The sequence below is a fragment of the Gossypium raimondii genome, chromosome 4 (genome assembly GCF_025698545.1).
Source record: "Gossypium raimondii isolate GPD5lz chromosome 4, ASM2569854v1, whole genome shotgun sequence".
Classification (NCBI taxonomy): Eukaryota; Viridiplantae; Streptophyta; class Magnoliopsida; order Malvales; family Malvaceae; genus Gossypium; species Gossypium raimondii.
In genome coordinates this window covers 46,103,323-46,129,639 of record NC_068568.1, presented here as the reverse complement: position 1 = coordinate 46,129,639, position 26,317 = coordinate 46,103,323, and the positions used below count along the sequence as shown (strand labels likewise).

General features: G+C 32.5%; 2 protein-coding genes across 2 annotated transcripts; both read left to right on the top strand.

Annotated features, from left to right (window-relative positions):
• Positions 1-9,107: 9,107 nt before the first annotated feature.
• LOC105779684 (vacuolar protein sorting-associated protein 20 homolog 1) lies at positions 9,108-14,676 on the top strand. Its single transcript, XM_012603562.2, has 6 exons — positions 9,108-9,520; positions 9,663-9,815; positions 10,077-10,229; positions 10,975-11,058; positions 14,124-14,265; positions 14,439-14,676. The coding sequence occupies exons 1-6, from the start codon at positions 9,419-9,421 to the stop codon at positions 14,462-14,464; spliced, it is 660 nt and encodes a 219-aa protein (XP_012459016.1). The 5' UTR covers positions 9,108-9,418; the 3' UTR covers positions 14,465-14,676.
• Positions 14,677-15,852: 1,176 nt separating this feature from the next.
• LOC105779683 (F-box protein At5g39450) lies at positions 15,853-20,240 on the top strand. Its single transcript, XM_012603561.2, has 2 exons — positions 15,853-18,383; positions 19,418-20,240. Exons 1-2 carry the CDS (start codon positions 16,516-16,518, stop codon positions 19,431-19,433), a joined length of 1,884 nt encoding a protein of 627 aa, XP_012459015.1. The 5' UTR covers positions 15,853-16,515; the 3' UTR covers positions 19,434-20,240.
• The last annotated feature ends 6,077 nt before the right edge of the window (positions 20,241-26,317 follow it).

The window sequence follows — 26,317 nt, the reverse complement described above, 5'->3', positions numbered from 1 at the left end:
TTATTGAGGGCGGGGGGTTTTGCCTTACGTGGGCGGAGCATGTTTAGCTGAGCATTAGCCCAATGGGAGGGAGGCTCGTCTCAATATGTATGTGCAGAGTAATACGTGGCACATGTTTGTTGGACGTGGTAATTGTGAATATTATTGAAAAGAAAAATACGAAATAAGAAAAGAATTTAAGGTTCAAGGGAATGAATTATAGTTTTTGTGGAGGGTGTGCTTATTCAAGAGGGTATGGATTTTGGGTTTGTGTTTGCAACAATGGTGAAGCCTAGTTGATAGCTTTTTTCATTAAAAATTCCACTATTAAGAGCTTTATGTGCTTCTTCGACACAATGCTTAATTAGCCAAAAGACACATTTTGAAAGAGATGGTGCATGCCTCTTGCTCACTTCTCTCTTTTTTATAAGGTCAAATGATTATCTTTGTTGATGTCTTCTATAAAATATTTAATTATTGAGTGTTTGTTCTACTGTGTCTATTTGAATAGCTCATTCACACCTATATATAAGATATGGTTCTTTGATGTAACGTGCTAAGGGTTACAAGGCGTCATGTATGGTGACATGTTACCCTCTTAGGGGTTACATGTGTCTTAGATACCCTTCAGAGGATTATGGACGAGCAGGGTGAAATCATGCAAGTAGCGGGCACTCATAACGAACGAGCTCTTGGAGAGCTCACTAGGTTGATTGCGGACGAGTCTACGTGTCAAGCAGGCAACCACGTTTTATATTTGTTGTATAACACAACTTCAATACGATAAATAAATATTTAATTTGTTGATTGTAACATCTAACATTATAAAGTTAAATGTGATGTTGAGAAAATACTTTAATTTGTTGGTCACTTTGTCCAATGTTAAAAAATAATTTAAAATTTGTCATTGTTTAGTTTGGATTAGGGTTAACTATTTTATTTAATATGAAAACTATTAAATAAAATAGCATCTATTTTTTAAAAATGTTATTTATATTACCCTGATTGATATCTTAGGGTCTATGTAACGATCCGATTTTAGCTAGTGTCGCAAAATGCAATTTCGAAACTCAATTTCGTATCGAGTTCATAAAATTATGAATAGAATGATTTATGTATTTAGTATGAAAGTATATTAGAGGACGATCAAGAAATTAAATCGAGAAAATAATTAATTATAATATAGGGACTAAATTGTAAAAAGACAATTGCTATTGAATTTTAATTTAGAAAATATACAGAACTTGATTAGCAATTAACCAAGGGACTTAATGATTATTTAACCATAAATATAATATGGATGGTGGAAAGTCACGGCCATCCACTCACTTTTAATTAAGAAAGATTAATTATTAGAGTAATCATGTTATAAAGTTAAAATTTAAGTTAATTAACACTTTAATCTAAGTATAAATATGAAATGTGAGTGGATGAGAGAAAACATATCATCCTTCCTTCTTGTTGCCGTCCAAGGTTGAAAGAAAGAATTTCCTTTTTGTTTTCTTTTACACTTTGGTCCAAAATTAAGTAATGTAATTGAATATTTTCCTCAAATTTTCTATAGAATTTTACATATTTGAGCTTAATCTATAAATTGTTAAGTATACATTAAGTTACTATTAATAGGATTTGGTGAAATAAAGCTTGATTTTGATAAGAATTAGAAGTGTGAGTTTTGGGTATGTTAGGGCTAAGTTGAAAAGTAGAGAAAATGTTGAAAATAATTAGAAATCCAATTAAGCTATCTAGTTGATTTATGACATTAGGGACTAAATTGAATAAATTAAAAGTTGTTAAGAAATTACGCTATTGATTGAAAGTACAAGGTCTTTAATGAAAGAATTGTTGAATCTGGTGTCCTAAGTGTAGTATTTTCGTCTATGTACAATTGTAATTTTTGAATAGATTGGTTAATAAAATAATTCATGGATTACATTAATATACTTTGTATAATGTCCTTATTTGGTTTTTGCATACAAAACAAAATAGAAACAAATATTGGCTTACTAGTTGTCTAATGTTTAAACTAATACTAAGCGGTATTATGTGGTCGAATCGTAATACAGAGAGACAGCTTGTATTAGTAGAACCTAAACATGTCATTAGTCTAATTGTAAAGGAGCAAACCAATTGAAAGACTAATATGTTGTCTATCAAGTCCAATTGGGGAGATGTTTTGTCTTGGGCATAAGAGCGAATAACTCCAAAAAAATAGAGACATAGATGTGACTGATAGTATATCGGACTGGACCCAAGAAGAATAAATCATGAATTCATTTATGGATTTATTCACTTGTGATGTTCAAAGTGTGGCATACCTTAATCCTATGTGGATGACGGACTATGCATGCATAACTCATATACTTTGGTGTAAGTAAAAGTCTAAGTTCAGATATATAAGGAACCGAAAATTGGTGTGTTAGGTATACAACTTCTGTAGTATGTAACGTCATTCACAACAGTGGAATTCATAGCCCGCAATATAGGTAAATGATATCCTCTCATTTCCATTATGTGGTTGATGAAAAGTAAACATGGTCACGGGTCGTTCGTCTTTGTGATGAATGACTTGATTACTATTTGATAGTAATTGACTTTTCATGAAGGAAGATATAATGGTTACCGTGAGATACAATAGGATCATATTAGGAGAATGAATTTATCTCAAATAGATTAAAGATAGCCTATAAGGGTAACACATTTATGACAAGGTCATTGAACGAGCACTAATTGAGTTACTTTCATAATTGTATGCTGTCAAACTCAATTTTTTTTTTAAGTCTCGAACCTTAGGAAATGTGGGGAGTTAATTGAATAAAGTAGTAAGTTGGCGAGATCTACTAAAATCTTGAGAAATTTCGTGGCTAATTGGTACTTAGCTAAGTTTCAATTCTAGTTTGGTTAAGTTAGAACCGACTAGTTCCATAGTGAGAGACATAATGATTATCGATGGATGGCTAATTGAGGTTCGGAGATCGTGTAAAAAGAGTTATATATTTAGGTGAGAAGTCTTATTCTACAAAGGAAAAATTCTTCCCAGATCTGTGTATAATTTTCTCATCTGCATCATCTTCTTCAGCTGCTCTGGAAAAGAGAAAGTTAAAGAAAGCTTTGCATAAAGCAGTAAATGTGAGACTCAAGTCTAGAAAGCAAGACGTCTAGTAGGCTGGTAAGCTCCTAAGTCTCTTTGTACTTGTGAATTGGAAGAAAGAGAAGTAAGAATTGCTGAAACCTTTAGGAAGCTTCTGAATGGTACTGAATTTCGGGTTTTAAGGTTTGAATACCTTCATTTTAACTAGTGTATATTGGTTGTTGTGCTTAGCTGCCAAGACGATGAAGGCTTTGGCTTTTAGAAAAGCTAAGTTGGAGAGGATAAAGGATTTAAGATGAGTTTTTGTACTCCATCGTTGGCCCGATTTCACATACCAGGCCTAGTTCAACCAGTTTTTGGGTATCAATATTGATTTGGGTTTTTGGGCCCAATTTTCGATATCAAGTCTAATTTTCAAGTTCAATTACCTATTGGACCAATTGTCTGACTTGAAAATTAATTTCCAAAAATATCATATTATTTTTAATTAATTTGATTAATTTAATTTTACTTTATCAAATTTAATTTTCTAAAAATCAGAAGATTTTCCAAATTAAATTTTCAAGAAAATTTTTTAATCAATTTATCTAGTTGAACAATTCTCATGAACAACTAATTTAATTCCACATCGAATAAATCGACTCAATTAATTTATTTCCAAAGTGTAAAATTTTCTTCTAATTCAAATACAATTCGATCGAGGTTTTGTTAAGCTAGTGGAGGGACCAATCAGACATATACAATTAGGATTTAATGAATGCAATTATGTCCAAAAGAATCGTTACAATAATTCGCAATTTACTTAATCATGGAGTCAGTCTACAAGAAGTAGCATAATTGGAAACTCCTTATTGTATACTTTTTACGAAAATAATTCATCCAACTACTTTGTCCAATGACCTCGTTATATGTGTGTTACCCTCATATGATATTCTTGATTCCTTTAAGTTAAATCCGTTCACTCAATACAATCTTATTTTATCTCATTGTCACCATTGTGTCTTCTTAATGATTAATATATTCACTGTCAACAAATGACTGTGATAAATTGCTCATTTGAGAACAAGCAACCCGTGGACACGTTCCATATTTATCAATCCACACAATGTTAACGAGAGGATATCGTTAACTCTTTAATCGAGTTATAAATTTTATTTGTTGCTAGTAAAACAATGCCATACACAAGTCATGTACCCAACATATTGGCTATGGGCTTGATCATTTTTAGAGCACAAGTTTCCATGTATATCAAAACACATGAGTTACATACACATGGTTACTGACTAACTTAGGATTTAGGTAAATCACACTATGAACGTCACAAGTGAATTGATTTACAAACGGATTCAAAATTAATTTATCTTGGATCCAGTCCAATATATCATCCTTCCAATAAGTACACCTATGTCTCTACCCATGAAGTTAACTGCTTCGATAGCCAAGACTAGTCATCTCCGCAACTGGAATTGTATATGACATAATAATTCTTTTAAGTATTTGAATCAAATGCTCACCTTGATTCTTTTATGGGATTACAGGCTCGTTTAGATTATCTACTGATGTAAGTTATCTTTCTCGCAATACAAACATTCTTACAATGCCACTTATCATTAGTTTGAACTTAGACAATCAATGAGCTAATATTTGCTATTCACAATTTCGCTATGCATGCAAAACATGAAAGACAGAAACACAAAGGACATAATAGTGAAATATGAAATTAGCTTTATTTATTTATTCATTGTTCAAATACACAGAAGATAATTACATGTTTACTACAATATGAGCACATTTCCTAATAGTTTTTAGGTCCATTTAGAATGTTTTGGTGCAAATGGTATGACATGTTAACATTTTGAATATGACCATATATGTTAAATGGTATGCATATGTAGTAATTTAATGTGTTAATGATTTGTTTGTCATTTGGTTATGTTATATTTGTTTTGAGTTATTTCTTGCATGCCAAGTAAATGATTGTGATGCATGATTCAAGAATGAATATGAATATGTATGTGATCGTATGTTAAAATATGTTTAAGTGTACTAAGTTTGGTAGTTTTACATTTGCATTTAAGCCTAAAATTTGATATGTTGAACTTTTCGGTCACTTAGACCGTTTGAGATTGGTGCTTCGTAGGTTTGAGAAGAATGATGTAAAATTTGAAGGAATTGTTTTTAGAGTCGCGACGTTCCCCTATTGATGTCATGACATTAAACCCCTATCTTCATAATCATGACTCACCCTAGTTTGAAGTTGAAACATTATGCTTCTGCCTTCAGTGTCGGGACATCTATCCTTTGATGTTGTAGCAGAACTTTTACTTTAGTTGTTTTTATGTTTTAGTCCCTCATTTGTTACCGTAGTTTCATAAGAGCATTCATAAGCCTACTTATAACCCAAATTTGAATAATTAATGTTATTAGAAGTTTTGAAAAAACACTTAATTGTTTGTATGATTTGTCTTTAGAATATCGAAATGAAATAGTAGTTGTTTCGGTAAAAAATGTGGCATCTTACAACATGGATTTGGTAATTGGATCAGTTGTGGAGTGTTATAGCCTAAGAAAAGTAATTCTTTAAATTTATGACGATTTTTAACTTACAAGTTTCATTCATAAATAAATTATTTAATAAGTGATTTTTTTTCAATGAATCAAATATAATTAAAAGTAATTACATAAAGCGTAATTAAATTAAACTAATATATATATAACTAAAAGAATTACATAACTTTTTTTCTAAATAATTGAAAGAAAATCACTAGTGGCATCAATGCGGTGAATGTGTTTCACATCCTAATAGCTAACGATTATGGGTTGGATTCCACCGCAGTAGAGCTTGGACAAGAGTTCCACCTTTACCTCTACCTTCATTTGTTTGAGGCGTTGATGGGACTTAATCAAACTATACACTTGAGTGACCCATGACTAATAATGATGTAAAGCATGGAATGGTTGAAGTGTGTATAATCTCGTTAAATCAATATGTGCAACTCTAAAGAGCTACGTAAACTCGAGGTCCATACATGCCATATTCATTTTCGACATCATATATGGTGAATTAGGAGAATTTAATTGACTGGATCCTTTTGTAAAATGAAATTCAAATATTATGTTGCACAGGCAAGTAGGACAAATCCAACCGAGTTGGCGATTTCGACAAGTGGCTTTAACTTATAATACTTGACAAGTGGCTGTGGCTCAACAAGTTTGGCCACTTGAGCATGAACTTGCTACTATGCTCGTTAGTACACATAATTCCTTAATATGAGGACATTCTTCGCTCGCGTATGAACATGTTTGAGCAATTAGCCTAAATCAATCAATATATGGTTAAGAGGGTTAGAAATTATTATCTTGGATAATGTTTTTGATAATGACATGGTCAACATGATGGTCCTAAATATCAATCTAAATTTCATGCTCTTTAGGGAAATACTTATCTTGATCTCTCAAATCAATCAAACAAAAAGAATCGAGGTTCTCAGGGCCAACAAGAATCTTTTGCACCAACACAAATTTTCATTTCACTTGACCAATGTGTTGCCACTTGATAATGTGGAAGCATTTAATCAACACTTAGACCTCCAAACTTCAACTTACTTGCACACTACCTCTTATAGAATATCAATAATGTCATTCTCCAAGTACGACCTAAAATGTTAAATATAAAGGACATTATATATATTCATAATTTAATACATCTAAGATAATAAGCATGATTATATTTTTACCTTCAATATGGTTGCGAAGGGATTGGTGCTAACCATGACATTTATCTACACACCTATGCTTGCAAAAGCATATTGCTATTTTTAATTTCGTTGATATAATGTCAAGTCGCCTTACAAAACCCCTTATAGAGATATGCTAGAATTGATGCTCTTAACTGAGTGTACTGACTAAATCAAAGTTTGACGGTAGATTCAAATACATGCCATGGACCATGTTGCTTGAATTATCTAGAAATAACATTCCTCCTATCATGTATAACATCAAAGCTCTGATATATTGATCCATCCTTCTTGGCAGTTGCATTAGCTAAAGGGACTAGATTGATAAGTGTCATCAACCATGTTAATTTTACCTTATTCCCATTGCATTCCTTTTGCTGCTTGTCCAAACTCGCACCCAATAATTGATAACATAACCACAACATGTCAATGTTACTCTCTTTGATTATTTTTTGTTTGTAGATTTGAAAGTCGATTATTAAAGCTACACCTTCCAATGTTATGATAGTTTTCCTACATGGAAATTGAAACGAATGCATTTCAGGCCTCCATCTTTCAAGTAAATTAGCAAATAACTCCACTATTTCAAATTGAAGCATTACCTGTTGCTAATAAACCAATCCTCTTTAATTTGTTTTTGAGACATCAATTTGACATGCCAAAATGAAATTTATGTTAGGCCTTAGCATTCCAATTTCTTCCACTTAAAAAATTAACAATAAAAATATTATTTATTCTACTAAAACCTAAAATAAGTTTCATAATAATAAAGTTTAATTTTAAAAAAAATTTAAAAATCAAGTATAAAATTTTACCATGTTTACGAATAATGAAGTTACGATTCATGTTGGAACCTCAATAAAACCTTTTTTTATGGTAAAGAAAGTGAGAATTTAATATGTGCTTGAGGAGAGTTGAGTTTTTAGAAGATTTTGTGTGAAAATAAACTAGAATAGAATGAATGTAAGATAATACCTCAATGTATTAAATGGTTAGTTGAACCTATAAGTAATAAATTCCAAAATTGAGATCTCACACTTTGTTGAGGCCAAGCCATGTTATTGGTTCTAATACTTATTAAGTAAACTACATCCAAAGTTATTAAACTTTTAGTAAGTTTATGTTTTGATCACATAACTTTAAAAAATTACAAAATGGTCATTAAACTATTTGAAAATGTTCATTGAAGTAACTAAATTATTTGAAAGTTTTTATTTAATTTACTGGGTTGTTAAGTTTTTTCTAATTGTCCAGTTAGTGAGCTCCAAGCAATGATTTGATGATCAGTACATTGGATTAGTATCCATTGACGAGCAGAATAACATACCTTAGATTCTAGTTGATCTAATGGTTAGTGTCGGAGATCGAAGAAGAAAGTTGTTCGGATTTTGGTTTTGCAAATTGATAACGTTCAAAGATGTTTCACGAAAAAAAAAACCCTAAATTATAGAAGAGAAGAGGAAGGTCAACTTTCAATTGGTGCAAGCAGTGCGAACAAAGAAGGCCATATACAACGATTTTAATAGCCTAGGACTTAAATGAAAATTGTAAAACAATTCAATGACCATTTTGTAATTTTTTAAAGTTAAGTGACCAAAACATAAACTTGCTAGTAGTTTAGTGGTATTAAGTGTAGTTTACCTATATTTATATTCTCTAAATCCAATAACCATTTAATTAGGGATGACACTAAGGGGACAGACATGGCTTTGACCCACAAAATGACAAATTATCATTTTAGTTCTTTGAAAATTTTAAAATTATTAGTTTAATGGTAAAAATACACTTAGGTCTTTCTCAAAGATGAATTTTTTTAGTTTAATTCCTTTAAAATTGTAAAATAAGAAGTACATATAAAGAAAAAAATTCTTTGATCACTTTATAATTTTATTTTGGCCTCCCAAAATAAACTTGTGACTTAAGACCAATTTAGCATTATTTTGAAGAAGCACTTTTAGAACAAAAAAATACATTTGAAATAAAATTATTACTAAATAATATAGTTGTAAGCTTTTTAAAAGTGTTTTTTAATTAAAACAAAATAAAAATAAAAATTTTAACTTTTATTCAAAAATACTTTTTAAAATGGTTTACATATCATCTTCCTTGTTCTAACAAAGGACACAACTCTTTAAAAAGGATTTAAAAGTAAAAAACTAGTAAAACTAAGAGATAATATTTAGTTAAAGATGGTTGTGAAATAAAAAAAAAACTGTCCTTGAAATTAAAATTAATTTTTCTCGTATATTAATAAAGAGCCCCTTTTTAAGTATAGAAAAGTATTTATGTGGAATTAAACTATTGTAGTATTCTTGAATAAGAAATAAACTAAATATAGTAATACAAAGAGTTGGAATTTGGAGATCGTCATTTTTTTCTTTGAAAGAAATTAATTTGGAGATTGTCAGTGGTTATGCGCTGTAGACACCAGAGTAAAAGGCAAGAGGAAGAGGGAAGAAAAACAAAATTAAAATCAAAAGGAAAGGGATAACAGATTTACCTCCGCCGCTAAGGCTGATTGGCGGAGAGATTTGGGTCCTCTTCCCAACAAAATCCTAATACAGAGATTAGTTGTTTCTTTTTCTTAATTGAATTGAATCAGTAATAATAGATGGGGAATTTATTGGCAAAGAAACCCAAGATCACCGAAGTCGATCGAGCAATCCTCTCGCTCAAGACTCAGAGACGCAAGCTTGGTCAATACCAGCAACAGGTTTCTTTGCTTCTCTCTTTTTTTTTTCCTTAAGAAAACTATTTGTGTTTATAAGTTAATTCAGTTCTAATTCTCTTTTTTGGTCATTTTCTGTAATTTTATTTATAGCTTCATTTTTGTTTACATTTTTCGTCTTTCTTAGCTGGAGGCTGTTATAGAAGCAGAAAAGCAAGCTGCTAGAGACTTGATTCGTGAAAAGAGGAAGGATAGAGCTTTGTTAGCTTTGAAGAAGAAGAAAGCTCAAGAAGAACTATTGAAGCAAGTTGATACCTGGCTTATTAATGTTGAGCAACAAGTAATTGAAACCTGAATTTTCATGGTGTTTGATTTTGTTTAATTTTGTTTATTATTTGATATTTTTGCTAAGTTAAGTTCTTGCAATTCTTTTTGTTGTTTAATGCAATAAGGGTTTGATCAAATATCAAGTCAATCCTTTGCAATGTATTATTACAGAGCTAGCATTGACATGGGCACTGCTCTGTTACCTTACTTTTGGGTTCTAGTATTACTATTTGAAAATGCATATATAGATTTAAAATACTAATTCTTCTCTCAGTTGGCAGATATTGAACTAGCAAGCAAGCAAAAAGCAGTTTTTGATAGTTTGAAAGCAGGTAACAATGCAATTAAGGCAATACAAAGTGAGATCAACATTGATGATGTGCAGAAGTTAATGGATGACACCGAAGAGGCTAAGGCTTATCAAGATGTGAGCTTCGTTTCAATTCTTACTATTCTTTGTTCCTTTTAATTCATTGTGAACTTGCTTGCTTGCTTGAGTTCTCTGTCGAAAATGAATATGATCCTTGATGTAGATGTCTCTTCTCTGTTGTCTCGCTCACTATCCCTCATTGTTTGTTTTCAAGTGTCTGTCCACTTCAGCTAAGATGTTTATCATGCCATAAGTTAGTTGCTTATGAATCAGGGCACTTTAATCTATTTTGAAGTTCTCTTCAAAAAGAAGAAAAAGGTAAACAACTAATGTTTAAGTCTCTAAAACAGAACGGTTTGTATTACCAGGTTGCCATTAGGATGTAGAATTCAAGCTGGCAGAGGACAGCATTACATTATACATCATTTTCAAGAAGATTTTATCACATTTTTTTCTCTTAGATATGTTTTTCTTTTATTATTTCAGATTTTCCTTCTAAATATCCTTGAATGACATAGATGATCATGAAGCCTGTAAACACGACATGCTTATGGTTTTAGACAAGGAAGCTATAAATGGAGATTAAGACATGTTTTCTCATTTTTCTGAAGAATCACTTGCATTTTCCTTTTTCTCATGTTGATTTTATTAACTAAGCTTTTTCTTTATCTGCCAAAAGGTGTGGCATTTTTGTCCATTAGATCATATATTCAGCAATTCCTCATCACACGGGCTTTCTGCTTTTTCTCCATTATTATTTTCTTTTTTCTCTGAAATGGGCTGTATATTGGTAATTTTGTAGGAAATTAATGCGATCTTGGGGGAGAAGTTATCAGCAGAAGATGAAGAGGAGATTTTGGCAGAATTTGAGAACTTAGAAACTCAGGTATTTGTTCAGTTATAACTAGTAAAAATACAATTGCATTTGATTAAATAGCTATCTATGGTTTGCTGATTCTTTAGATGGTGCTCATAGATGATCTTATTTCTTCAATTAAGAAACAAAATTTATAGAAATATTATTTTATGCGTCTTTCCAAAAATATGCCAAATATTGGCCCTAGGCTCTATAATGCTAAAGTTCCACAGTTCTAGTAGTTAAAATTTACTATAGTTTGTTTATTTATAGAATAGTACAAATTAATCTTAAAATTTTTATGATTTGCAACTGTTCCTAACCCTTTGTCTATTTTCCTTTCCACTGTTTTTATTTTTCTGAATTTGTTTAATTCGGAGACCAACAGAAATTAGGAACGGAGGAATAGAGGTTAAGTAAATTAAAGGTTGGTCTTCTTGTTTCTAGTGCCAGGAAAGGAAATAACAAAAACAATCTGTTCTGATTCATAGATCTTACATGGAACCTACTCATTAAAAATAAAACTTGTACTTTAAATAGTAAAAATCAAAAAGACATAAAACCCTAAAACAGAATCTACTGTAGTTAAGAGATCGTGAAATAAAATTGTCTAACATTGCTCCTACAGTAGTATGAACTATGAACTACACATGCATGCATGTGTATTTTATGAATGTACACATTTAATTTTTACCATACACAAAGTCTGAGGTGGGAAAGTCAACTGCACTATCTAACCTCTAGTTTTCAATTCTTTAGCTTCTCTGCACATTTCTGCTTTATATGTTGCTGGCATTCAAAAGCTGCTCTGTGAATGTGTATTTACTGTTTTATACTCTTCACTGGTTGCAACCTGTTTTACAAAGTCTTTAATCACTACATTCTCAAAATCATCATGCAACATCTTATCTTCACTCTTTACAATTCTTCCAAAGGATACAAGAACAATAACCTAAATTCCTTATTGTTATATTTCCAAATTGCCGGGGTTTGAAAAAGTATCTAGTCTTGTTAACTTTATTTACTTTAACTAAAATAACCTTTCATGGGATGGTATGTGAGCTCATTGACCCTCCAAGAAGTTACTATTTATGGCTGACCAATAAACTTTGACAACTATCTGCGTTGGCAAACATCATACATCCTCATAGGTCTAAAACAGTAAGGAGAATATCTAGAAATAGCTGAAAATTACTGCCAATGAAGTCAAATAGGTCATCTCATATCTTGAAAGATGTGGAAAAATGGCTGAAAATTTCAGCCGTGTGAAAACTATTAAGGTTGACCCACAAGATTAACTGCTTACGCTATCTATGGTTTGTTGGCCCCCTTGCAATTCCCTTTATCTTGTTTCCTGTTGGTTGTACTTATGATATTGTCAAAAGGGAAGGAGAAGTTTTGTAAATATGTAGAGCGAACGTGACCATCAGGATAGTCTTAAAAACATTGAAATCTTGGGTAATAACCAACCCAAGCTGCTTACCAAGCTGCTTAGTTGCAAAAGTCAGATTAACCAACTCAGATGTTAGACTTATCAAACACAGACAATAACATAATCAAGAAAAGGAATCAATAATGGAAGCAATAAAGAGAGAACACACTGATATACCAGGTTAAGGAACTAAATCTCTATATCCATGAGCACAACAAATAAGAAATTCACTATCAAAGAAAAAAGATTACCATTTTGAAACTCACCCAAAGCCCGAGTTACTGTGTCAAGCCACTTACTTTGGGTTTTGTGTGTTTCCCATTATCTTGATCATAGGTACATAACCAAACCCTAGACCTAATAAAAGAGCTTAAAAAATTTCGTGTTCCTTTAATCTGTTTCTCTAGAAAACTCCTCCATGGTCTCCCTTTATATTTACAAACTTTTCCTTTCCTTCCCTAAAGGCCATAAAGGTTCCCAATAAAAGACAAGGGAAAGGGCAAAAGGGATTGCAATGGGGATAACAACCTGTAATGGCACTGGCCTTATGAACTTTAATATGGCTGAAGTTTTCAACCATTTCTCTAAAGCTTTCAAGATGACCAAAATACTTTGTTTTGGCCAAACAAACCATTTGTTGACTCCTATAGAAAACAAGACATTTCTTTATAGATTGCCAATGATTTTCTAGAACCAGACTAGGTGTTATGAACTCAATACCAGCAATGGGAAAAACACAAGATAAACCAAGATTGAATTGATTAATAGATTGCAAAATGCAGCACAATCAAGAACAAGTAAAATAGAAGAGCAACAGAATAAAGGAAATAGGAAAAGAAGAAAGAAATGAAGAGAGAATTGAGCTAACAGATTGATTCCCTCCCCGTTGCCCTTTTCCCACTTTTATTAGCAAAGTAAAAACGATTATAAGAAACTAAACATAATCAGCAAGGCCTGAGGATGTTTTCGCTCATGTGTACTCCTCCTTGGCTGATCTGTCACTTGTTGAGATGGCAGCTGCTGATTTGGTTCAATGGATAAAACACTAGGCCACAATTTTGTTTCCAGTAGGTGATGGTGATAATCATCTCTCTGTTAGTCCTCTTCATACTCTTCTCTTTACTTCCTTTGCACTTTCCTGATAGTTTTTTGCCTTTGATACCAAATATGAGATAGAAAAGCAATTCAAAATTTCAACCTAGAATTTGTTTGGCTTAAAGATCTTGGGAGAGAGCTTTAGAGAATAGGCAGCCCAGAGGTGTCTTCTGGTTTCTAATGCCAGAAAATGAAGAAAATAATTTCTTTGAATTGTTGTTTCTAAAAGTTTAAATTCCTCAATGACTGAGCATTTGAATAGCAGAAAAGCCTCAGTGCAAACGCTAACCCTCTAGATAAATCATTGACATGCATTTTACCTATAGATATTATTTATTAGTATGGGATATATGTTGAACCATGAGGTTGGACCTGTTTGCTCATGTTAAGCTTGGCTTATTTCTTCCTTTTTATTGGATTTATGAAAAAACTAGAAGTCCTTGGTGGTGTGTAAGCGTGGAAAGGTCTTTTGCTTAGTATGTCGTTCGGGATTTAGCTTTGTTTATTAGCATATGGTATTGTCCTGTCAACCATTTTCTGTTTGAATGACAAACTGTATGTTGTTTAGATGGCCGTTCAAGATATGCCAGAAGTGCCTACCAAACAAAGATCTGAAGAAGAAAAGTTGGATCTTCCTGATGTGCCAACCAAGAAACCATTTGCTTCCGATGCAGCTACAGATGATGCTGAAATTTCCACAAAAAGAAGAGGTCTCTCTCTCTCTATATATAGATATACACATACATACAATACATACCGACACAAGCGCTCGCACACACACAGAGTCAAAATGCCCATGCTTGCTCACACATGACACATGCATGCATTCTCTGCATATTGAGAAGTTCTAACTACTGACAATTTAAAAAAACACAAAAAACAGTTATGGAGGAACCCCTACCTGCATGATTGAGAAAAAGGCGTGCTGTTTCATGATAAGGAGCTTGCCATTCTTAATGACCATTTCCCGGCTGCTTCGTCATATATTTAATCTGATCTGTTTATTTCCAGTTCCATGAAGATAGTTTGAGTTTGGTGGTCAAATATTTCCATGTCAGTGCGTACGGATCTGTATAAATACACCCATAATTTACATAATGGTGATTATTGATATTTGCTTATTTTCTGCCCTTGTACATTAGCTTGTTGGATCATCTATCTGGGTAAGGTTTTAACTTTTAATTCATATATATGCATATATGTGTGTATATAACTGAACTGAAATGAATGCTTTTATTTCTCCTTAAACATTATGCATTAATGATTTTCTAAGGTGTGGAAGTTAATTGGGAGATTGTTTAATGGTTTGGATCATTTTGGGTTTTTACTCAAAATAATTCTAAATGGAGATTATTTTCTGGACAAATTCAATGAAAAATCTGATTGAATTTCTTGGTGAAAAGAAAAAAGAAGTAATCCCAGATCAGATTGGAGCAGTAGCTAAGGATTAATTGAGGGCTAATGATAATCAAGTGTTTTGATTGAATTTGAGTTTATTATTATTGTTACCAATATTTCTAACTATTTGTATTTAAGCAGAAAAAGAAAAGACAAGAAAATTAATGTCATTTTCAATTAAACCAAAAGCTGAATGCGTGGGAGCAATTGCATCCACCAACCTGCCTTGACCTAATCTTACCAATTCAACTCTGTTTTTCTTCCAAGTCAATATATATACATATTCAAAGCAAGACTCTGGTTTTCTTCTTCTTTCCACACATACAGCCATGCTATAGGCTGCTCTACTTTTAATCATATAATAATCTTCAGAAATAAGATTTTCTAACCATTTCTTCTAATAGATATAATAGTATGAACGCATAGACCATTCAATTCTGAAAACAATTTCTTTTTATTTTTAAAAGATGAATAAATATGATGACATCCAAAGAATGTCATTTTTTTCAAGCATCTGGGATAATTTCCGTATAAAAATTAATATAAATTCCACACGACAATAAGAGAGCAGGTAGAGTTCTGATCTTTCTAAAAGTGATGAAATTTTAATAAATTTCATTTAAGTCATGTAATCATTGTAAATTAATACTTAACCCTTGAAAACAAATTAATTTAATTCTTAAATTATTTATGGATATACTTTGTAAATTATAACTTAAAATTGGACGTCATAATCCACATAAAACATGTTTTTGCTACCTACTATGTCCACATACATGATTAGATGATGAATAGAAAAATTAAATAAATTAATTTTCTCTTTCTCATATAGAAAACCACAGACTTACTATGAATAGCAGGGCGAAAAACATGGTCCACTCACTCGACTCACTGCTTATATTCCAAAGTCGACAATTATTGGACTCCCGAACAGTGCGAGAATATTAATGGGGTTGTTTCTAATTTTTCAATTTTGGTAGGCTGATGCTGGGCCAACGTCAATACCAATGTTTGAAGCACACACTCCCATTTTTTTCCCCTCATTCAATTTCATTGCATAACTGATAAAAAAACCACTAGTGCAAAAAAAGCTGCTTTAAAGCTTTTCTTTTTATTTTATTTTCAGTGCCGACGACTTGAGAATTTACCCTACTCTTACGTTATGTCCTAAGTCTATACATACTGTGGCCAACCAAGCTTTGTTTTTTGGTCTTTTGATATGTTTCTTGAGTTGTAGATGCAAAGCAAAATTCATGTTTTTATAAGGAAAAGGGTTCAGTTTTTGGGGGAAGTTGATGAAACCCCCACTTTGATTTTCATCTCCACCTTTGGAATCCATGTTTCTGGGTGGAAAATTGTAGAATAAAGGGGGAATCACAAACCCATTTGTATTCAAGGCTTGATTTGGGTAACATGATCTCTCTGAATTCTGTTTGTCTATTTATTTATTTATAGATTCAGAATTGTTTCTTCTTTTTCTTCTTGAATATTGATTTGTAGCTTAATTTGTTTTGGGGGGGGGGAATCTTAATAACCCCGAAGAACAAATAACTGACACTGCCATGTTACCTGAAACTTGTGGTTCTAGCTTGTTTCTTGCGTTACCTGATGATGTGTTTGCTATTATATCACGGTCCCTTTCACTAAAGGATATATGTAATCTTAGTAGATGTTGCAAAAGTCTATCTGCACTTGTAGCCTCTGAAAAGATTTGGCTCAGTCAATGTGATGTAGTTGGAATTGTGCCTACAAGGGACCTAGTGGAGTGGAGGGAAGGTGTAGTATCTTATAAGGCGCTTTGTCGCTTCCTTGTTAGAGTAAAGCCATTAATTGGGATTTGGGTTCACCAGAATCCTGAGCTTGGCAATGTAGTCTATGTAATGCCTGGTTTTGTTTCTGTTGTTGGATGTCGAATAATTCCGCAAGAGCTTGGTCCGTTAGGAATCGAGGATGGCCCCATTCTGTGGGCACCAGTGTTTGAAATTATTGGTGATTTTGATGGTTCTACCACGTTTCTTCTTCACGGTCGGGAGAAAGGATGTGACTTTTTATATCCTGGTTTGGTGGAATCCGTGGAGCAGAACTGCAATGTTCTATTGCTTGAGGTTGAGCCTAGAGAAAAAAGGAATGGATGTAAATTGTTGCCTAGTAAGAGCTTTACTCATCATTCTACTGAGGAGATTTCAAGAAAGGTTTGTAGATCAAATAGTGGTTTATCGAGATCACAACAGGTCGCAGGACGGAACGAGGCCGTGGTTCCTTTTAGTCGGTTAGCTTTTGGTGATAGAAGAACGTTGCTTGAGACTGTCACCTTCCAAGTTCGTCTAATGGTTACTGATTCTATACGTGAGCCTCTATTTCCTCGATTGAGGGAGGACGCAGAGAATTTCCAAAAAGATTTGATACTTCTGTTGCAGCGAAGATCGTTGCTTCTTCAGATGTATAAATTTGGTAGTGATCACAGTTGCACAGATTTGAATGAGAGTACTGCGATTTCTGCTGGTCCTATTCAGTTGGAACTTAGTGACATTAGAAAGAGCCTTGACCGTTCTAGTTCTACTTCTACTTCTCTGAATGGAGATGATGGTCAGACACATGGCAACAATAGGAAAAGTATAGGTGGGTACTTCAGAGCCAGCATTAAGCAAATTCTTCGGAAATCTAGTTCTCTCAATGGTGGTCGAGCAATGTCAAGACTTAATTCTTCTAGCGGTGAGAATAGGCATGCTTTACTTCATGATTTTCTAAATTCAGGGGATACTATAGGGCTGACATTGCATGCAACGAAAATGAAGTTATCAGCTTATCGAGCTTGGCCTAATATGCATGATACACAGTTTGCTCTTTACAAGCTGCCCATGCGGGTTCCTACGGAGGACCAAGAGTATGCTGGTTTATGGGGAGGAACATTTGGTTGGCCTCCAGGAAGGCCAACTGAAGACAAGCCTGGGAAAGCTCTGTTCTTTCTTTTGCTCTCTTACGAAGAGACAGATGGAAAACGGTCTCTCATTGCAACTAAAATATTGGAAGGCACCCACTACGTTCTGCACCCAAATGGTTCTGCAATGTTCATAGTGAATATTGATGAACCTTCACTTGACCCATTTCCTTGGGATAGTGATGCAGATTCGCATCCTGTCAGTGTGAAGCATGCTTTCATGGGAGAAGGTATTGCAAATGGATATGGTTTTAGATATCCTGGCTCAAAGCCTGGCTCACTTTTTGTTATTCAAAATGGTCTGCTTGCCTTCATATGGAAGGAATCCACGGTTGTCTTGACCCTGCAAAGACTCAACTTGCAAGATCTTTTGAAGAAAGGTGAACAGGTGCCTGCTTTACCTCCAGTTGCCAACTTTTCATATTTGACCAAATCCTACTCAAATGTGTTTGCGGGGTTCTCAAACACCTCAACGTGTTCATCTTCCTTAAGGTTTGTGTTATATCCTATAGAAGAATGTTTTAATTGATCTTTTTTCCCCAAATTACCCCTTAGCTAATGAATATTGTCCTTCATTTGCTCTATTTATTGCACTCGTGCTGTACTTAATTCATGAACAAGGAAATTCTTTTTTGGTTATTTGGCATGAGAATAACAATGATATTGAGTTCTGTTTTTTTAGTAGTATGAGGGGTAGGGGAAGTGACAGCTAAACAAACAACTCAATTAATGTTGCGCTTTATATACTGCTATGAGTTCCCAGTTGCTATTTATTTTTCAATTGCATCCTGACAAGGCTACAAGCCTACAACTGCTATGAGTCTTGTTTATTGGAGAACTTCTGTCAATTGTTTGACGGCAGAGATTCTAAGGAACTGCTCAGTTCATGGTATCGTGAATTTGATCTTGCATTTTATTGGCTAAACTACTTTCTCTTGATTTATCATGTTCTGGCTTAGTTTCTTTCTATAGGTCAAGTGAATTAAGTTTGGCTTGGTAGGTGGTTTATAAATTTAACCTGGCTTTTACTTTGGTAACTTTTGTACATAATTTTCAATTAACTGTTAAATTTCTGTTCACTCTTAGCATATGCACCATGTTAGGTTCAGCTTTGCAGTCTTTTTGTATTCGTTTCTCACTTCACTTGAAATGTATATAGGTAGTAGTTTTATATTTTCTGATTTTGTAGGTGCAGAATAAAATTATGCATTTTACATTCAACATTCTGTCATTGTTCATATAATTTTATGTTAACGTATCGTGTTGAAGGGGAAAAAAAACAAAGAAAATGACCCCTATATGTTCAGGCCAGATAAAGAATATTTTACTTATAGCAAGTTTTGTGAGCCTTTGAAATGAATGAATGTAACATCTTTGTTTTATGAAAGTTTATTCACTTTTCTTTGAAGCTTGGGATGCATCTAGGATTAGTTCTTACAAACACTAGTTCTAATTCAATAACTGTTGCTTTCTTGTATAATGTTCTGCAAATAATCATCTGTGGTTGCCCCATGTTTCTTTGGCAGGCAAAGGCATATCTAGGTCACTGATGGGACTGGAATAGTTGCAAATACTCGACTATTGTTTCCATGCCAATACGTCATGTAGAGCCGGGGCTAGTTTGCTGCTACTTGTGACTCGAGAGTGTCAGGTTTCAGGTTGTTTCCGAGATGATAAATCCGTTTCTCCGACACAACGAGGGTTATCTCCTTATGTTCGTTACAAGAGATTATTAGGTCATTCCTGTACTTCAGGTGAAGATATATATATATATATATATATGTAGTCTACAAGGGAGAGACATCGTATTTCGAAGATATGATACAAGTTTTTTCCCCATTAACTTTTGAGCAGTACTTTTTTTCTTTTTATTGCTTTGGGTCTTACATTGACATACTTTTACCATATGAAGAGTTGTAATAAGCATATCTTGTTTGGAACCCACCTTCCCTCTCTTCTATTCCTCTACTTTCTCCGAGAAAGGAAAGCCGGTTGAAGCTGTTGACATCCCATAAAATGAATGTTTTCATGTGTAAACTGGAGTGGGAGGGAACTAAATGATATTAGCAGTTTCCAATTATCCAAGGGTATACCAGGATCTTGGTTGAATATTTTTGCAGCGCAAGTGGTGTTGATATTGTACCGATGTGAAGTAGAGATAGAAGGCAAGGGGAAGAGAAAAGAGATGCTATGTTTGTGATTATTATACATGTATTATTAATAGTAGAACCCTTCAATGTATTAATTAAGTTACTTATCAGAACTATTGTTTTGCTTTACTATTCTACTTGTATGCTTATCATTCTATATGCCTATAAAACCATGATTACATGGCTTATTATGCTGATTCATGCAGGCTTCTTATTTGCCAAGTTTGAAAATCAACAAAGAATAGAAATGGAGGGACATTAACATTTTATTTCCATGGTTAAATGCAAAATCCAGTTTTTTTAATGTAATGTATGTAGAGACCAAAGTTAAGGGGGCTGCATTTACATGCGTTACAACTGAGGGTCATATGAACTAACAACCACTTATTCTCAATTAGACAATGGAGAATGACAACCCAAAATTCATTAACGAGTGGACTAGAAGTAGAGGATGACACCGCAAATGGATAGATAAAAACTAATCTCCAAGTTGGCACAGAGTGGGACAATGTAGTTCTGGAATGCAAGGGACTGCTGTATTGAAGATCCAAAGGAGGATTGATTTGATCAACTAACCTTTTCTCATAATGTTTGATAATGCGCTTCAATGCACTTGAACTCCTGTCTTGTATTTACAATAATGCTCATACCAATCGAGTTATGACTCAATCGGCCGGATTGTGTTTTTCAAAAACAAAACAATAAAATTATAATTAAATCTTAAAAACTGTGAAATTGTAAATTAATACAATACTAAAATTTAATTTTTGCAACTTAAAATTTATAATACTAAAATTATATTTTAAGGTTAAAAATTTCTTTTGACTTCACCGTTGAAGAAGACCATATATTGCACAGTTATTACGTACCAGTTGGCTGTTAATTGCCTAGTTGGGCCTCAGCAAATGGGTAAACAACCCGACAATGAACCCAAACATTAGTAGAATACAAATAAGAAAACCCACCAATGATTGTTAAGAAACATCAGCCTAAGGATGATAGCTATAGCCATAAAATGAAATTTCTTTGTGAGTCCCTCATGTTATCACATGTTGTATGTTCAAACCATTCTTTTATAGGTCAAAAGAAGAGATTTCGTAGAACTAATTTTAATATGATTGTGACACTTCTCAGTCGTCGAGTTCGAGTAAAGACCCTTCATTCATTGCCAAAATAACTTGAATTAATTTCCATTTCAATAGTCGTTAACCATTTCAAACATTAACACATCATAACAACACTTTCACAATGGCTAAAAATAATTTCAAGTCATTTAAAATGATTTAGAAACATTTTAAAACAAGTTCTAGGTGTTTGGAGGTGATCGAGATGAAGTTCAGGTCTTTGAGAGTCAAAACAACTCAAAATAGGAGAGGGACCTCTGTCTGACTCAGTTGTATCAGTATAAGTCGGTACTTGTATCAATAAATCTAGTTGGTACCATTCATTTTTGGCTACTGACTTACTTGTTCCGATGCATCTAACCACTTGTACTGAAACACGTTTGTTAGGACCCAAAATGACCCCTAAAGTTGCCTAGTTTGGCTAAAAAAATTACCAATTTATTTCTAAACATCATGAGACATTAAAAACATGTTCTAAACATCATTCAAGCATATTCAAACACATAGTTATTAACATGATCATAACATTTCCAATTTCCAACATCAACATCACTAACTTGGCATGCAAGCAACACTTGAATCATGTCATACACAATACATTAAGGTCATGCATTCCATCATATCTATATAATTACATATTTACACACCTTTATACGTATATAATCATGATTAGGTTACCAATTCATAACATTGTAAATACCAAAACAACAAAAGGGACTCTAAAACTAAGTTTTGACGCTAGGTACATGCCAACTTAAACAAAGCATACAAAAGGTTATACGAACTTGGATAAGGTGAGAAGTGAGTCCTAGATGCTGTTGAACTTCTCGAATCCTCGAGACTTAAATGTTACCTGTGCACAAAAACAAACAAATACGTATGTTGAGCAAAAGAATTAGTGGTGCTAACATGATTTGAAAGCAATGCATATACAAATCAAGTACATAATTTAGTTATCCAAATAATTTATAAGCAAAAGAGCTCAATGGTTCTAACATGATTTGAAAGCAATGCATATACAAATCAAGTGTCAAAATTAGTTATCCAAATGATTTATAAACATGCTCTTATTATTGCCTCATGGTCCATTTCATTACAACTTCATATAATTCATCATTCAATTTAAGTTCTAAATGTCAACTTATCGTTATGCCTTCGAGACTTTACATTTTGATATTTAGTATCTATACATGGAAACAAATCATAATATCAATGCTATCTCAATAATTTTTATAAACATATGACATTCTCATATTACTATCTCTATCTCATTTTCATCTATTGAGTAGTTCAACTCATTTTCATAGTATCATCGGCCTTTAGGGCTCGTATTAATTTTCATATAATCTTTCACATATTATATTTCAATGCTTTAACATTTGTATACAATTACCCAAATCAACATGAACTATTCAATATCTAGTATCAATTAACATAGCCAATTACATATTACACAATTTATAATCTCTATTAACCGAACGCGGACTCAAGACGAATACACAAATTTAAACCCTAAACACTCCACGTTAAGCACCAAAGTGTTAGTCAGACAAAGATGCACTAATCCCTTTAACACTCCACAATAATAATCGCATCAAAGTGCTAGTATCAATCGCACCAAAGTGCCAATAACAATCGCACCAAGTGTCAATAAGCTCCCACCAACAATGTATATGGATCCTATGGCATACCAACTATATTCAACTTTATCTGAGATTGGTTAATAGGGTATTCACCATTTCAATGTATACAAGTTTACATATCAATTAACAATCACATGAAATTTTTATATCATTTGCATTTCATTATTATGCTTTCATATATCAATCATCTAGTGTATCACATATCCATTTAACATGCTTGCTTTTAACTAATTCTTATATCAATTTCATTCAAACATATTTAGCATTTAATCACATACATTTCATCACTTTTCACTAATTCAACATGTTACAATATACTTACCATTCATGAGACAAAGTATCTTTTTATTACCTTAATTAAATTAATACTTATTAGGCTAAGTGTTGAAATCAAAATCATGAAAGCACAAGCTGAAATGGAGTTTCAGGATTACAACCTTTGTTTTTCCTTTCTCCCTTAATGCTCTAGCATCACCTTTAGCTACATATGATAAATTTGATTATGGAAAGAATATTATTTTCACACATAACACATGGGAACACATCAATAATTCATGAAATGCCATTTATTCATTTTAGTCCCTCTAAGCCTAATGTTTGAAATGTTGTATATTTCAATATTCTTTACCGAATAAAAATCTTACTTTATATTCATTCATTAGTGGCCTCATAATTTCAATCCATAACATAATTTCCCAACAGCTTTCATTGTATTCAATTTGGTTCCTAATAACATAAAGTTAACTATAAAGCTTAACTTAATTGCAAGCCTAGTCCATTACTTTCCACTATGTTCTAACATGGTTATAACTTAATCTAAACATATTATTCAAGAGTTCATCACTTCCAAGCTTTAATTGTAACACCCTTAACCTGTATCCGACACTGGAATAGGGTTATGGAGCATTACCTAACTTACAACTTAAACAATCATACATTTCATAATCAATTATCAATCAAATCAAAAACCATTCAAATACATCATACAGTGTAATAGCCTGATTTTCAAAAATGTCGAAAACAGTGGTATGAGATCATCAAATTCGGAAAATAAGCTCGTAAATTTTATTATTAATAATTACGAGCCAAATATGATTTTTAAGAGATTTTTGAATTAGTAATTTGTGTTTTATAAAAATTTATTAAGTCAAGAAATTGAGGAAAAGAGGTATCGAGACCTCGATTTTATAAACCGAGCCGTAAATATTTATAAAAATATTTACGAAGTGTCAATATGGTAGTGTTAAAGTTTCGTCAGAAAATTTTAATGTTTCGGCAGTTAATTAATTAAAAAGGACTGAATTGAAAAGATGCAAAACTTGCTAAAGTAATTAAATAGTTTAACAATTAAATAAGGAAGGGCTAAAAGAGAAAATGGACCAATTTAAGTGGCTGAGATGGCATACCGTTAAAAAAATCTAAGATTTTTATGTATTTAAGGACAAAATTAGAATTACAAAAAAATTTATGTGGCCAAGTTTTATTTTAAGGATTTCAATACCATTTCTTCTTGAAATTTCGGTGGGAAACAGCCATGGAAGAGGGTTTGGAGCTGGTATTCCATATTTTGGCTTCAAGTAAGTTTAATTATTGCTTTTTCCTTGAAATTTTTATATTTTAGACTTTTACAATTAGGTCCAACTTAGTATTCTACTAGTTTCTCATTTTTTTGAAAGTTTTGGAAGATGCCAATGATAAGTTCATATGATTTTGTTATTTTATGATGAAACTGAGATGTTAATGGATGTTTAAAGGTGTTTTATTAAAGAATTTTGGATGAAAACATGTTTTAGGGATTAAATTGAAAAGTATTGAAATTATGGATAACTTCTGAAATTTCATGGAATCCATGGGATGTTATTGATATGTATGAGAATTATTAGTCTTGAATCAAGGATTGTATTGCAAGAATTTCATTTTCCGAGCCTAGGGATGAAATTGTCATGTATTAAAAGTTTAGGGTCAAATTGGTAATCAATATTTTACACTAAAACAGTTTTGGGCAGCAGCAGTGGTCTAACTTTGAAAAATCACCAAAAATTGTGGGAATTGAATTAGAAGATGAATAAAATATTAAATTAAAGCTTATTGAGTCTAGTTTCTCATAGAAGAAATGGTGTAAGCAATGGAATTGAAAATCATGAAATATAATTAATTTTGTGAGACAAGGTCAGAATGATTTCGAGTTCCCCTATTTTGACATTGGAAAATCATTAAAAATTGTAAAAAAATAATTATGGGATAAAATTTATATGTTTAGAATCTTGAATGAATCTATTTTCAAAAGAAACAAATGAAAATATTATCCAAATTCTATACAATGAGATAATTAATTTTTATTGAAGAGGGGTCAGAGCTGTCAAACAGTGAAACAGGGGAAACTTTAAATAATAAGCGTACTTATTGACTAAACCAAAAATTCTAAAAATTTTATGGTAAGAATATATGTGAGTCTAGTTTCAGGGAAATTTAACAGATCTTAATTTGGAGCTCTGTAGCTTGAGATATAAATAAATTAGTGACTCTGACTCAGATGGACAGCTTGAATTTACATACAAGAAAATAGTGATAGTATGGATAGTGTTGTTTGAATGTGTTATACACATTAAGGATGTGGAATGGAGAGGAGGAGGAGGAAAAATTGGGAAATATATGAGTGATTTGTGTATAATTGGTCATATGTTTGATTATAACTGATAAACGATGAAATATGAATGATGCTTATATTTGTGCATTATTGGTCATGGTTTAAGCTCATATGTGAAAATAAAGTTTCATAGTATGTGTGTATGGTATATTCGGTCTATGATTTGGCATGAAATAATGTCATGAATGGTTTATCATGTGGTTAGTTCCAAAAAGAGTTATGTTTAAATACACTAGCTTGCAACTATGGTTGAATGATATGTTTATATCTTGTGTGATGTGCATAGGAACAAGTGTGGAAAGATAATGAAATAGTAAGTTCATATGGCTGAAATATGAATGAAGCTTATATTTGTGCATTATTGGTCATGGTTTAAGCTCATGTGTGAAAATAAAGTTTCATAGTATGTGTGTATGGTATATTCGGTTTATGATTTGGCATGAAATAATGTCATGAATGGTTTATCATGTGGTTAGTTCCAAAAAGAGTTATGTTTAAATACACTAGCTTGCAACTATGGTTGAATGATATGTTTATATCTTGTGTGATGTGCATAGGAACAAGTGTGGAAAGATAATGAAATAGTAAGTTCATATGGCTGAAATTTAATGATTAAATGTTAATTTCATGAATTATATAATGTATGATGAAATATATATTTATTGTTGAAATGAGAATAAAATAAAAATGCGAAAACTGAATAAATGATCAAATTGAGCGGAACGCCAGATTTGAGTACTTCTGATCAAGTGACAAAGTGATAAGTGGTAGCTTTAGCTACACTTATCTGATCAAGTGACAAAGTGATAAGTGGTAGCTTTAGCTACACTTATTTGATCAAGTGACAAAGTGATAAGTGGTA

Bases quoted from the DNA above. Each gene is read 5' to 3' on its own strand.
- LOC105779684 (XM_012603562.2), top strand. From the start codon at position 9,419: ATGGGGAATTTATTGGCAAAGAAACCCAAGATCACCGAAGTCGATCGA. The intron at 9,816-10,076 runs GTAATTGAAACC...TTCTTCTCTCAG, and splicing joins TTATTAATGTTGAGCAACAA to TTGGCAGATATTGAACTAGC. The intron at 11,059-14,123 runs GTATTTGTTCAG...TATGTTGTTTAG, and splicing joins TTGAGAACTTAGAAACTCAG to ATGGCCGTTCAAGATATGCC.
- LOC105779683 (XM_012603561.2), top strand. From the start codon at position 16,516: ATGTTACCTGAAACTTGTGGTTCTAGCTTGTTTCTTGCGTTACCTGAT.